The 15760-nt window shown below is 43.9% G+C and overlaps 1 protein-coding gene across 1 annotated transcript in view; it reads right to left on the bottom strand.

Moving 5' to 3' along the window:
• The window catches only part of b4galt6 (UDP-Gal:betaGlcNAc beta 1,4- galactosyltransferase, polypeptide 6), a 38705-nt gene extending 27582 nt beyond the window's left edge, over nucleotides 1-11123 (bottom strand). The window contains exon 1 of the mRNA XM_006634057.3: nucleotides 10244-11123. Within this exon, the coding sequence (XP_006634120.1) occupies nucleotides 10244-10358 (115 nt within the window). The 5' untranslated portion in view covers nucleotides 10359-11123. The remainder of the gene's footprint in view (nucleotides 1-10243) is intronic.
• Between the last annotated feature and the right edge of the window lie 4637 nt (nucleotides 11124-15760).

The raw sequence follows: 15760 nt of genomic DNA, 5'->3' as shown, positions 1-15760 counted from the left end.
TGCCTGCATTTTTGACCATATCCACACGATATAATCAGGAATTCTACAATTAATTTTGCATAGTTAAAACTGGATACAGATCAAATTGTGTTTTAAAGGTATAAAACTGATGCTTCAGTGCAAGGAATCCCCCCATCCCAGCTAACGGCTGTGCAGTCAGAGAAAGCGGACGTCTGACTCAAACTGTTGATTTGGTATTATGGAAGAGGTTTCACTAGCAAAGTCTTGTTCTTCAAGACGTGTCATTTCGGACTGTCCTTCGTTTTGTTTTTTTATTCCCCGTTGGCCTGTAAGTTTAAGATTCGTCACTCCTTTTTCTGCCCGAAAGGACAAGGCATGAAGTGTGAAACGAGTTTCGGGTGCTTAAGGCAACAGCCCCTTTCACAGCTCATATTCAGTGCAATACACTGCCTGTATACACAAAAGGGAAAAGGTGTGAACAACTGAATGTGCTTCACGCCCATTTCCACTAGCTGCTGGTCTCTGTGGCTACTCTGCGCACGAAGTGTTTGCAGAACTCTGCCGGCTTGACTTCAAATACACAACGCACCGATGGCAGACCGCCACGCCCCGGCTCACCCAGACCGAAGAAAACCCTTCCTTCCCAAGACAAAGAAAAATAATTATGGAAGAGGGCGGCTCGGACCAGAAACTGAATCAAAAGCCACCTGGATGCAAATCAGGATACGCCACATAGACTCGGAGGAAAATCACTTCTCCTAAGAGCTTTGAAAACAAGTGGGTGGAGATCACAGTTTACAGTCACACATACAATTACTGATGGAGTCCAAAATCCCACAGTATCAAGAGCGCATTGTTTTTTTTGACCAACAGGCATTAAAAACAAATGATTAGTGGAACCTGTTACATGTGCGGCCTTTTTAATGGCTCTCTATAATTAAAATTAGATATATATACACTACATATTATATATGATTCTAGAATATATATACTATATATTAGATCTTCTTGCGCCTCTCTGGATTTTGTTGATTTAGTAACAATAGTCTATTTAGCATCTTCCTGTATTATTCTGAACGTGAGGAACAAGTAAATGTTTATTCCAAGCTGAAAGGAAACACAAGGCTTCACCCGAAGAAGGCTCCACAGCCAAAATGCTGTGTTTCTTACCTTCTCTTTTCAGCGTGGAAGAAACCTTGACCTGTTCCTCTGCAGCCTACCCAGGCTGACGCAGCTCCCTGCTTGAACATGTACTGGGTTAGAATTCTCTTACTGCCACCAATCAGGACTTAAATCCTTCACCTTTTGAAAACTTCTGTGTCTATACGTCTTTGTATTTTAATAGTTTTGGAAAGGTAGTAAAAATTATGCAAAACTCGGTGACATTCAACACACTTGGCTAGGTTCATTCGTTTGTGCATGCCAAGAACAGGTGCAGTGGTTTTCTACATATCAAACATCCAAAATAATACTTGGGGTCCTAGGAATTCCAGGAATAATTAAATGTATGTTCACCTTGAAAGATAACCCCCAGACTCTCTTCTGGAAGACAGACTCCTGATGCAATGTGGACAAAATATTTTAGTCCTGAGGGTTTAAATAACATCTTACTTTCTCGTCTAGAGACTGTGTTTGGAGTCTCTGCCCTCAAATGGTTTAAGTCTTACCTCACTGATCGCTGTCACTTTGTCTCTCTCAATGGGTACAGGTCTGAAATTGGTCTTGTCAAGTCTGGTGTCCCCCAGGGCTCAATACTGGGCCCCTTGCTCTTCAGCATTTACATGTTCCCACTTGGTCAGCTTTTAAGATCACATGGCCTCAGCTTTCAATTTTACACTGACGATACTCAAATATACAGCCATACCAAACCCGACACTGATGTGGCTGTCTCTATTTTATCTAATTGCATCTCTGACAAAAATTTGGATGACTCAAAACTTCCTTCATCTTAACTGTGACAAGAATGAAGTCATGCTTATTGGTACCCCCTATCAACTTCGTAAAGCCAGTCCTGTAACCCTATCTGTAGATGGCTCTGTACTTGAGCTTCAATCAAAATTGAAAAACCTTGGGGTTATATTCGATTCTGGCTTAACATTTGACCCACATGTACAGCATACTGTCAAAACATCTTTTGTTCACCTTAGAAATATCGCAAGACTACGCCCTATGCTATCATTAACTGTGGCTGAAAAGCTGATCAACATATTTGTATTCTCTCGAATTGACTACTGCAATGCTCTACTCCCTGGGGTATCTAAATCTACTCTGAACAAGCTGCAGTATGTCCAAAATTAAGCAGCCAGAATCCTGACCAGGTCTAGTGCAAGTGTTCACATTACTCCTATCCTGGAGTCCTTGCACTGGCTTCCGGTCAAATTCCGCGTAGACTTTAAAATCCTCATGCTCACCTATAAGGCTTTACATGGCTTGGCACCTCAATACCTGTCTGAACTTTTATCGCCCTACTCCCCACCTCGCAACCTCCGCTCTTCAAATTCTGCCCTCCTTACTGTCCCCCAAGCCCGTCTACATTGTATGGGCGACAGGGCCTTCTCCTGCTATGCCCCCAAGCTCTGGAACTCTTTGCCCAAGGATATCAGAGAGTCACCTTCTCTAAACTCTTTCAAATCCAGACTCAAAACCTTCTTCTTCAGAAAAGCCTTTACTTAACTGGTTCCATTTTTCACCCCTCTGCTCTTCTTAATACCACCTTCCACGGTCTCCTCTATTGTTATTATTGTATTGTTGTAATTATAATTGTGTCCTATCTTGTGAAATCTTATTTATTGTTGTAGTCTTTTTATTTATTGTTATTGTCATCCTGTAAAGCGCTTTGAGAAGACACCTTTAAAGGCGCTATATAAAATAAAGTTTATTATTATTATTAAATTTGATATCAAAACCTGCTCGTGCAGTTACCTGAATTCAGTGACCTCTTCTGCTTTGCCTGTCTTCATGATCAACAACATGTAGTATGAATCATTTCCGTGTCAAATTTAGCTGTGTGTTACCTACACACAATGGCACAATTGTCACAAGTGTAATAGGTAAGAATATCTTGCAATCAGCACCAATCTCTGTAACCTAGAATTCCAAAACACTTGAAAATCACAGAACACACAAATGGAATTATGGCCACAACTTCACAGCCCATTGCAGGTTTCTAAATAAAGAAAGTACTTCTTCTACAATTTCCCTGCAAGAAACAAGCCTCTTACAGTGATGACACAGCAGAGCTCCTCAACATGACTCTCGCCTGGTCTGTGCTTCTCTGATGAACCTGGTTTGTGTCCTTTGCAGTTATGCACAACTGCCAGTGAACATCATTATAAGCCTGATGTTAGCCTCTAGGAAAAACTGTAGTCCCAAAACTGAAGCAAAGAGACATTCTCTGGCAACATATTCACCCAGAGTACACCAGCAGTATACGCCAGCAGCCATATCACCCTGCAACTCACAACTGGCAGCCCACTGAAGCTCAGCAGGTGTGAGCCTGGTCAGTACCTGGATGGGAGACCTCCGGGGAAAAACTAAAGTTGCTGCTCGAAGAGGTATTAGTGGGGCCAGCAGGGGGCGCTCACCCTGCGGTCCATGTGGGTCCTAATGCCCCAGTATAGTGACGGGGACACTATACTATAAACAGACGCTGTCGTTGGTCTTTACCAATCATGGCTGAATAATCCCCATCTCTGAACTGGCTTCATCACTCTGCTCTCCTCCCCAGTGATAGCTGGTGTGTGGTGAGCGTTCTGGTGCACTATGGCTGCTGTGACATCATTCAGGTGGGGCTGCACACTGGTGGTGGAGGGGAGTCCCCATTACCTAAGTGTAAGCAATTATTATTATTACACACCTCCACAAGACCAAGCCTGTTAAGAAACTACCAACCTAACAAACGCCAAAAATGATCCATTGCAAGGCTGTTCAGTTCGTTCTGCATTTAGCGAATAAACGCATAAAACAAGCAAGGCACTTTCCAGTGTTAGACCAAAAGCAGGTAAAACGTCTACACCCTAAAAGGAAATGGAATTTGTGGTGCCAGTTATTCTACTCAATGAAATAAACTCAAATTCAATAGACTTTGTCCGATAGGTATTGCACCCATTCGGGCTGATCAAAACAAAAGCATTTAATTGAAATAGTTACAGCAAGACGTACAGATTAGATTCCCTTAACGTGAAGCAGCTCATCCTTCAAAATCCTTCCCTGCTCTACTCGCTGAAATCATCTCTGCTATCAGGTAGGAAATCAGAATCTTCCCAAAATCTAAGCATGAGTCACACTAAAGTTTACAAATACAAATCAAATGGATTTAACATCACCTGCTTCGCCTAACGCTGTAATGACAGGTTAAAAATACAGTTGTTTATATGAGAGATTCTTGGTATGCAAGAGCTCAAAGAGAGAAGCGCTCTGAAGGAATGAATTTTGAAGGCTCACAAGATAATCTCATGTTTAATTCAGCACATGGCGGGATGTTTATAAATGCAAATGCTAATAATCTACATAAAAGAGCTCATCCCTTCTGGGAACGTCAGCAAACTGTAACAGGCTATTTCATCTGCGGATCTGCTGTGTAAACACTGCAATTTTACTGCGTCCTGCTCTGGGAAACTGGGACATCAGTGCCAAGAAAAACAACCGAACTTTTAAAGGACTTCAAAACTGACCACTTCCAGCTCAGAACACCGCAAATAAAGACTTGAAAGCCAAAAAGGCTTCTAAACTGTGGAAGTTACCCCTTATTTAAGCAATAATACTGTACATTGAGCCAATATTTCAAACACAAGAACGGGACAAGATAAAGGGAACAGATTGTGTTCCACCAAAATTTGCATTTCAAAAGGACACCGACTGAGCCGACATCACAGGCCCGTGGCTGTCAGAGGACTGGGAGCTGTCATCGATACTGCATCCCTGGTTACAGTCAACAAAGCTCGGAAAATGAGCAAAGCCCATCAAACAATGCCTGATGTCATACAACAAAGCCTGCTCTTGACAAGGACAGCGCAGGCCATAGAGGCAGCGCAATATGGAGGGATGGGCACCCAGAGGAGAGATAAGTGCTGATGTGCAGGGGGGAACCGCCAGACAACCCGTCTGGTTTGCGACGCTGACAAAAACAGAGGTGCTGCGCGAGACGACGAAGTGGCACTGCGAGTAGCCGTGTCTTTTAACCCCCTGCGTCTGGGGGTCCTCGCTGCCTTCTCACTGTAAGACCTGCCTGTGCCGGGACATGACGGCTCCAGCCGGATCTGAGCGCACCTGGCCTTGCTCTCGTCCCCAGATCCTTCATCTCACCAGCCGAAGGACTGGCTCGGGGCTTCAGGAGTGACTGCAGAGCTGATCGCCCGGGCCAGAGCGACACACGGCTCCCCAGCAGGTTCTCTAAAAGCGTGTTGGGCAACAGCGATTTAGGAGGATAACTCACACGCAAGGGCAAAACCTAGGAACCATCACCATCCTCTAATATCACGAGGACACAAGGTCTTTTAATGAGGCACTGACCTCCCGTAATGAATCTGGTGTCAGTGGCAGAGGTCCGTGGCAACATTAAACAAAATGTCATTTTAAGGTGTCACTATTTGTTTCTGACCCATTATAGTCTAAGAAACTATATTGTCCCCAAGGTGAAAATATTTATGGATACACAGTGCTTCTGTACATCTAAACACCTCTACAACATTACATATCACAACTATTGCACATTCAAAGCCCATAAAAACCATAGTCACGACACATCACATATATATATATAATGCGTAACAGCATAACCAGTTTACACTGACACAGTCGCATTAACCCCTGCCATTTATTTGCATTAACAGAGAAGGGAAGAAATAAATATCTGGATCTATTTGAACATCTTTAACCGTACAAAGAAGCCGACATTCAGAAGTAACAAAACTGAACAGGATCTGACATCATGTTTCCACCCCTCCAATCGTGGATTGTTCAAAACGAGCGTGCAAGGAGGAGTGCTGTCTTACTTGCACAACTTTCACCACTGTTTGGACCAGATGGGCAATTGTGCACTAATTATTGGACCAACCAAACCCCACTGTTAAATCTTATCTAATAAGACTCAATTACAGCACGGTAAAAGAGGAGCATTCTGTCCCACTCCAAACACTCGTCATCTCTGTAAACACTGGGGACCCTGCTTTCCTGTGCAGTAGCATTCTACAGGAAGCCAACACGCTGCGCTTTCAGGGGTGTTCAGTCAGGGGTAGTCAAAACAGACATTCACAAGGTACACCTGTCATTTATCCAGGTCTTCTTATCAAAACTAGGAAGGTCTAAATCAACTAACATTACTCATTTGCAAAAAAGAGAAACATGTCCATGGCAACCGTGCAGACCGTTGGCACAACAACTGGAGCTGCAAATTCGGAACAGGAAGTATGCTGGTCCCACGCTTCAGACAGCAGAAGGCATGAGCTCTTATCGTGCCAGCCCATCTCCCCTTGGGGAGGGCACGCTGATCACACCGCCTTCACGGATGCCGAGAATACTCTTCCCTGCAGCTGAACGAACGAACCTGGTCTTCGGTTCCGCAGCTCCGCCAGCGCCCCACCTCCCGGGACGCTGGAGTTCGGAAATACCAGCAGCTGGAATCTCCCTGTACCTGCCTGGAAGCTCACCTGTACCCCAGGGTACTTGAATCTGTTCATACCGCAGAACTGATCCAGCACCGTTCTGCCGATATGCTTGGCAGCTCGAACACTTGCTGGCACGAGTTTTCCTTCGAAAGCTGCCGGCTGCATCTTCCACAGAGGGATGCCAAGTGCTATATCTGAGAGGAGCAATGATCAACTGCCCCCATGATCTGCAGGACTGCCTCGGATTGCTCTCTACAGCCCCCTGCGCCCTTCACTGCCTTTACAGAACGACATCAATGTCACCCCCGACGTTTACCGACAGAACCTCCCAACATCACGCTCCTGTCGGGCTAGGAACACGAGTGCTCCCTGCGATGTGCGTTTGCATAAACTCACAGTCGGACTCTCCCCTAAACACACACAGGACCTGGTGTCAAGACAAAGGTTAGGGAAAGAGCAACAACAAAGATTGCAATTCCTTTCAGAGAGAACTGAGCTGAATCACAGAACACAGGCACTTATTCGGGCACATACAGCTTCTTTCACCAGTTCATTCTGCGATGACAGTATTGTCCCTGTGGCATTCTGTAGACATCCTACAATAATGACAGCCATCGTATGACGAACGTGCTTTAGAGATATGCAAGTACCCCACATCTTTTTTAAAAAACATAACTCAAGAAAACTCTTCAGGCGTGATCGTTAAGGAATACATATCAGTAACGCAAGATCAGGAGGTCTCATACTGGGGGCTCAAGCATTATTGGCACCCTTGATAAAGATGAACAAATAAAGTTGTATAAAACAGACAGCTCAGATAAAAAGCTGTATTTTATGCCCCCAAAACATGGGAAAACAGTAGGCTTTTATTCTTATACAACAATTTCAAATGTTTTTTAAATGATTATTTTTTCTCAAAAACATAGGAATTATTGCATTCCTTGTTTCTTGTACTTGGTGCAGCCTCCTCTGGCACAAAGCCTTTTCCTAGCATGTTTAATAAGGCTGGAGCACACATGGGGAGAGACCTAAGACCACCATTCCTCTGTGCTTAGTGACTGTCCTCTTCAATTCAGACCGCGGGTTTTCAATCAGATTTAAGTCTGGAAACGGAGTAGGCAATCGCAAAATGTTGACCTTGTATTCAGTCAAGCGTCTCTTTGTTGAATTTGAGGTGACCTGAGGGTCGCTGTCGCGCTGGAAGGTCCACCTGCGACCACGTGGCTGCTTTCTGGCCAGCACCGCCCGATCCTTAGTAGAGATCAGGATGCCATCGATCTTAACAAGGGGCCCAGAGCCAGTGGCAGCAACACAGCCCCCCCGATAGCAACATAATAACAACATCACTTTATTAACCCTTTACAATTTCTTGCATTAGGAATTGTCTTTTCACATACCCCAGCTTGCTCTCCATGAGACATACAGATAGGGAGAGAGCCTGGGGTCAGAGTGCAGGGTCAGCCATTGTAGAGCGCCCCTGGAGCAGGTGGGGTTAAGGGCCTTGCTCAGGAGCCCAGCGGAGTAGGATTCCTCTGCCGGCTGTGGGATTTGAACCGGCAACCTTCCAGCCACAGGTGCAGATCCTGAGCCACAGAGCCACTGCTCCGCCCCAATAGCCATCCACCACCACATTTCACAGTGGGTACGAAAGTTCTTCCCTTTGAATGTTCCTCTTCTAACCCCAAACATACTGATGGGGCGAGAGGCCAAAGAGTTCAATTTTGGTCTCATCTGACCAGAGCAGCCGGTTCTAATCAAAGTCCCAGTGGTGTCTAGCAAACTCCACTTGTTTTTTGTTGGCCCGAGGGGCTTTCTTCTGGCAACCCCCTCAAAACAGCCTGTTGGCATGGATGTACCGTCTATTTGTTTGTTGATGTGGAGACCTGGTGACTCCAAGATGCCACCAGATGCTGCACGTCTCCTGCTGTGACCCTGCGTTCTTATTTGCCTCCCTCACCATCTTCCTCCCTGCGTGTGGGGCCCAGATGTCCTTGTGTCCTCTTCCTGGTAGTAAACCACTGTTTTACCGGCTCCACACTTCTTGATTATTGCCCTAATAGTACTAATTGGGATATTGAACTTTTCATGCATTTTACTTGATTTGTGAAGATCAGCCTCCATTTGTCTCTTTCGATTCATCAGTTCTTTGCCTTTTGCCCCATGGCGATGGATAACATTAGGCTTTCTCGTGTGTGTTACCTATTTTTTCATACTCTTGTGGGAAAAAAAAACATTCCTTTGGACTGAGATGTACTTAAATAAGCAGGATTTCACAGCAGATTACAGTTAGTTTTGGTTTTCTCTAAAAATGCAGGGAGTAGTATGACTCATTTAAAAACATTCATTTAGAAATTACTGTATCAGAATAAAAGCCTGTAGTTTTCCCCATTTTTGGAGGCATACGATATAGCCCATCTGTGCTATTTATACTTTATCATCTTTATCAAGTGCCAATAAATATTGAGCCCACTGTATTAATTCATCTATACAAATGAGATATACTCGACAGAGACAAGTGGAGAAGAGCAACCAAAGCAGCTGACCCCAGGACACTCTGGGACTAAGGCTGTGAAAAAGAAGACGAAGAAGAAATGAGATGAAAATGCAGGGAACTTCTGATAATTTATTAAAGTACGCATACAATACGGCCCCAATAGGACTGTTTATTGGGGATGACAGAAGGGGAGGAGAGTGACTTTGAATAAGTCATGACTTTGATAAGCACACTGGAAGGGAGGTGTCGGTCGAACATTCTTCATAATAATGTTGACAAAACTAAAAAAAACTGGCTACTTGTGACAGTAAAAAGCCAGATTTACAACCTCTCTCCCTCGGTTCAGTGTTTCAGTTACCTAGGAACAGTAACAGATGACGATTTAAACTTTACCAAGAATACCAACTGCATTTTTAGGACAACTAGCTAGCATATATTTTTGATCAGGACGCTGAAAGGCTGGGGGTGAGTCAAAACGTTTTAGAGAGGGCTTATAGTGTTAGCAGAAAACATCCTTACTTTTGGTAGTGTGGTATGGCAGCCTCAGCATTCAGAGTAAAGGAAACCGGCTAGAATTGTTAACATCGAAAGTAAAATAACCGGCCGAGCGCAGAAAGAGCTTCAAGAGCTGTACTCTACTGCAGTTCAAAGGAAAACTCATCTCATCATCGACGACCCCTCCCACCCTCTTCAAGCCCATTTCCAGCTGCTGTCTTCAGGGAGGAGGTTCAGACAGCCTGTGGCCAGGAGAAATGGAAATATGTCCTCCTCCCTGTGCCACCGGTATCTCGAAGTGACTGTTTCTGTATGAAGTGATGGGATTAGTGAGGTGACGGTGTGATACCGGCAGAGCGAGATATGTGTATGTGTAGTGTGTGTCTAGTGTAACATGTGCAAGACTATCGCATATCCTGAATGTGTATTTTATGCTGAGAGGTATTTGTTTCTGTAAGTGTGTCCGGTGATGTCAAAGACACGTTTCCACCCTTCCGGGTTGACAATTAAGTTTTTTGAATAAATGACCAGGTCGAGTGACAGGACTCAAACGGACGGACTCCCGAGAGCTACCCCTTTTTGTCTGCTGATTCCCCCATTACATATATCACCCCCATGCCTGCTTTTCACCACAAGCGACGTCTTTCGCGGTTCTTACAGCACTCGGGTAAAATTAGGAGCGTCTTACCTATTCCGGGGGCCACGTAAATGAAGTAGAGACAGGACGTGGAGAGCGAAAAGAAAAAAATAAAGGCCAGGAAGGACCGGTTGGACACTCGCAGCAGCCTCCTCAAATTTACCATCTTTGCTCACAGCCGCCGATCACACAGGAATAAAAATAATCCCATAAAAGATTTTTTTTAAAAAAAAAGAAATCCTTCAACTGTTTACTCCAAAGGCGGCAATAACTATGTTTAAAAGAGTCATTTAAAAAAATTTAACTGCCGATACAGTTCGCATCCTTTATGCCGGGGGATGCAGTAAAAAAAAAAAAATGCTTTGTAGTCAGAAAACCCGAACTGCTTTCCTGAGCAAGAAATTTCCAGACTGAAAAGCGGGCCTCGTCAAACCCCGCAGAGCCCACACTGCGATTGTCGGAAGGGCATCGTGGTGCCGATCACATCAGCTCAGCGAAACGGAATCTGCTCTTTTTTTTATTCGTCAGAAAAGCAAATGGACATATTCCTTCATGTTTAGATTTCCTTCTTTCCTCCGACAGTGAAGAAGTGTAAAACGATCCCGGGTTGGTGGGGGGGGGAGAGAAACTGGTCTGTGTCGCCTCCTCCCACTCACCGAATCCGCTGCTGTTTTCCCAAATAATCACTGAGTCCGACCCGAATCTTTTCCGGAATAGCCCGACGTGCAGTGTTGGAAACACATCGGATAAAGCAGGCGGTTGCAGATGCGCCGAAAACACATTTAGGGTTGTAATTTAAGGAACCGGATCCCCCCCAGAATTAAGTCAGGTCTCGCTCCAATTCATTTCTGCGGGTGCCATTGCGGACTTTGTTTCCGGTGGGTGTTGCCGCCGGGCCCCTTCGCCCCCGCCCTTCCTACATTCCCATGGCAACCGCTCAGACTGCAGTGAGGAGCTGTGAGGTCATCCCGCTGTGTTTGGCGTGCTGTCACGTGACCGGCCCCGCCACGCCTGTGTGCTGACGTCAGTGCAGCGCGGCCCGTCACCCCGTTACTGTGCTGCCGAGGGGAGCAGCCCTATGTCATGAGCCCGCTCGCCGTGTTGGGGTTGGTGAGACTGTTTCTGCCTTGAAATACAGGCAAAAATAGTTATGGAACTATTTTAATTAAGACATTTAGGTTAGTACAAAATTCACGCATGAAGGCTCTTAGTTCGTTTCGTTTGTCCCTGTATGATTTATATTTGTCTTTACATTTATAAATGTCTCTTACGTGCCTGTGATGCGTTTTCGTGTTCTTTCCTCGATTCGCACCTCTGTAAACGTTTATTTCATGTATGTAAGCACGTGTAATTAGATCACATTATATTTGTGGGGCTAGTTCTGCCGGAAGAATCTCGACCCATGTCCTCAATGTACACTCAACAAAATGAGGAATCATTCGATGTCATACTGAATCAGACTTCCCAAACAGTAAACAGGTTCAGAATAAAGGAGTACTGGGTTGTGGGCAGGTGCAATAAGTGGATTATGTATGAAGTAAGAGGGGTAACGTGTAATTATACGGGCGTAGTGTGCAGTAATTGTGGGGAGAGTACAATTACAGGATCTGGTGCAGTGTGCAATCCTTTAAGAGTGGTGTGAAATGAATATGTGTAGGTAGCTGTCTTATGTCGTATAGGATTTGTGAGGTCATGTTTACTTCTACTGCTCGTAGGTTTCCGTGTGCGCTTAATGCAAAACACATTTCTGAGAAATGAAATATTATCGTTAAGTCACGTCGCATTTTTCAACAAGTGCTGGCTAGCTGATTCAAACGTCCTCTTTCCTGCAGAGTTAGACCTGTAAGAACACTAGACGCACTTAACAGTTTGAGTTTTATATGTGAAAGTAAGGTTTTCCACAAAACCACTTGGATACTAAAGATTTACAATTGGTAGGGTAATAATTAGTATTCTAGCTAAAAGAACCCAGTACAAGCACATTGCACATCTCTTCATTGTTGGCAAGTCACAATAAGTTGCACACGCTTGTTCAAACATCATTCTCTGCAATGTCACATTTTAGTGCATCAGGAATATATATATTTAACTTTACAAGGAATTGCAGTCCTAGAAATGTTCAAATGTTCCTGAATGACAAAGTCAACCTGGTGGCTAAGGTTGTGTTCAGACATGAATCAAGGATCACAGAGCACATGGGGCAGTGCATTTAGACCTGTGAACAATATGCACAAAGGCTTGTGGGCACCTCAGCAGCCGTTTTCCTAGAAGGATCCTTCAAGATCCCTGGATCAACAAACTGATAGCAAACAGAGGAATGTTGTAGATTTGTGGGGCAATTAGATGATGTCATACTTAACATCTAGTACTGTACAGTATGTTAAATGTTTTGTGTTCTCACTGTATATGAGTGCAAAGACTTTTACCAAAAGCCCAGAGTAAAATATTACTTTTTGATTCAAAAAGTATTTCATTTTCAAAAATCCAGTATATCTTAATCATACTGCAGTCATTTACAGCAATATGACGCGTATTCCGACAGATGATGAAAGAAGATGAAAGTCTAGAACTTGTCTACTAAAACCAAATAGATGGACACATTAAAGAATTCATGTATGTGGTCTGGGAAGTTTCATGGAAAAGTGATGAAGTACTCTATATCAAAGTAAAGGAGGACTATACTGAAAAGTGGTATACTGTAAATTCTGAATGTGCCTTATATAAAGTGCCTTGTTCTATTGATCAACCTTGTATTTCATGCCTACTTTTGATAAATTATATTCTGCTTCCCTTCTGTGATACATAGGCCATGGTTTTCAAGTGTGTCATCCGATTGGTTTTTAACGATGTAACATGAATGTCAGTGAGGTTGATCAGGTCTTTTTGGATGTGGTCATGGATTTTTTCAATACTTTCCTTATGTGCACATACCCTCAAAACTGCACTACGCAGTTCATGTATTTTGCATGCTAGTGTAACAGGTCTCAGGGGGTGTAAGATGAGACTGTAACAGTGATGTCACTGGGAGATCAAACCCTGTCCAAGAACTAGCTGCACTGACCACACCTACATCTTCACTCATTGTACAATAACTGGTGTATTTTTAGCTTTGCCACTCTGTGACTAGAGACACGAGTTTCTGAGTAAAATGGACTCTTATTCATGATCTCACAGTATACAATGTGGACGCAGAGAATTTGAACACATAAGAACATAAGAAAGGTTACGAATGAGAGAAGGCCGTACGCCCATGTCACACTCAGGCGTGCTGTGGGTATTTATTGGGCTCACAGTAAATAAGTGCACTTGGCAAATAAAATTGGCAGCTGGAGAATTAAAATGAGTGCAATAGAGAGATGTAGTTGAGATTGAAGAAGTGACAGATGCTGTTGGGAAATGGACAAGTGCTGTAAGCAGTGTTGGTGGTCCAGTAGGAGGCACTCATCCCTCTGGACCTGAATTTATGACCTATCACCCCAGCAGGCTTAGTGAAGGATGTGTAGCTACTGTACCTCAGATGACAGTAAACCCAAGTCAACACTGCTTGGTGATTGCTCTCTACCTAAGAGTATGGGTGTTATGCTCCGTGTCCTGGCAAAATCTACTTTGAGCTTGCACAATATGGCTTCTCCAAATCCCCTTATTAATTCTATTGGTGAAGCTCTTTTTCATTTAAAGACTGTCAAGCAAAGCCCAGGATGGTAGTACACTGCAGTGGCAGATTAAGTTAGCTTCTTCTGTATGTAAAGCGCTTTGAGATCCTTTGAACTGGAAAGGACCACATTAGTTCAATTAATTACACTGATCATTAAAAGGAAACTATTTTATATTTCGGGGTTAAAAAGAATGAGCATTGATGAGTGCATTTCAAACCACAATAAAAAGAAATAAAAATAAACAGTAACTGGTAAAACCTCCAATCTCTACATGTACACCTCAAACGAGATGAAATTTCCAGGTATGCGCAGTGCCATATTCTTCAAATCAGAACAAGACAGCAAAACGTCCGGTGATGTATTGTGGCCTTATGACATTGCAAAAAATCAGACTTGTGAATCCATCTCTTTTAATCCAATAGAAATATTGCTCTCGACTTCCAGATGGTTTTGCCGACAAATACTACTTACTCGTTAACTCTGCACACAGATCACGTTGGAACATGTCTGCAGTGAAACGTCTGCTGCACAGCCTGTCCTTATTCACTCATACACCACATCACATTCGTCATTACAGTGACTAGTGAGCAGGAAGGGGCCACATCAGGTCGCAGTTCATGGGAAATTTCAATGGCGCCTGTGGTGAGACCGGGGACTTGCGACAACTTGGTGATTTGCAGTACTTTCGCAAAGGTCACAATTTTGTGCTTTATTCGAAAATGTGTCATTTTTGTCTATAACATCAATAAATTTATTTTGTTACTGAGTTTTAATAACTGGCCTGAGAAATTGGGAGTGCAGTTCCCCTTTAATGATGCTGCTCCTCAGTTCTGAGAGTAGGCGATTCCGTCATCGAGAGGTGAAGGTGTTGAGTGAACAGGCTCTGGGAAAAGAACAGGAAGGGGAACACAGAAACGCAACACAGAACATCTAGGGAATAGGGGCAGTGGATAAGGCAAGATGGGATGTTGACATAGATGAGAGATGACACAGGCAGGAGTAGAGTAGCTGAGACTTTGGTGAGTGTGAATTAGGGTTAGGAATAGTGCAGGTAGCAAGGGAACAGCATGAGAAAAGCAAGCAAGAGGAAATACGAGACAAGTGACAGAATTCGGGATGAGCTGGAGTGCATGGATAGCACTGGCAGGGAGGATGGCGAAGAGGGAGTAATACAATACAGTGTCTTCAGAAAGTATTCACCTCCCTTGGATTTTTTCACAGTTGGTTATTTTGCAAAATACATTTACGGTACATGGGACTCTGTCTCTGATCTACACACATTATTCTGTGATGTCAAAGTGGAATGAAACATTCTTCACATTGTTTTTTCATGGAAGTTAAAAGAACACACCTCTGTGTCTCGATCTGATTAGTAGAACGGCTGAGAGGTAAGACAGGATTTCTCCTGCCAGGCTGGGACACAGCTGGGCTGGACACCCACTGCATCAGAAGCAAGAGGCAGGCAAGAAGAAAAAAGCTAGAGCTGAAAGCATGGGGCACAACAAGGGGGAAGGCTGAAACAGGACTGAGGGAGGAGAGAGGAGAGAGAAGAAACGGAGCCCGAAGCTGACAGCACAGGCACGACACCTGAAGCTCACTGTTAGACGCTTACTTACCACCCAGTGCGACTGTTTTAACTTTGTTCTTGTCTGCAGCTGGAGGAGAACTCAATCTGGCAGTGAATGCTTAAATGGGAGGGCATATATGCATTATGCTTTTGCACAGGAATAAGTAATGTCAAATTCTTCTATGCTGAAGAGTGGAAAGAAGTAAAAAAACCCAGCATTTCGGCAAAATCTTGAAACCCTTTCAGATTAACCCTTGAAATGAAGCAAGAAAGTGAATGAAATCATCAGCTTGTCACTTAGGAGGGCTTTGATTCTACAGAGCAAATACACTTCTCTTGTAGGAA

The sequence above is a fragment of the Lepisosteus oculatus genome, chromosome 6, assembly GCF_040954835.1.
Source record: "Lepisosteus oculatus isolate fLepOcu1 chromosome 6, fLepOcu1.hap2, whole genome shotgun sequence".
Lineage (NCBI taxonomy): Eukaryota > Metazoa > Chordata > Actinopteri > Semionotiformes > Lepisosteidae > Lepisosteus > Lepisosteus oculatus.
This window is presented reverse-complemented; position numbering and strand designations above follow the sequence as displayed.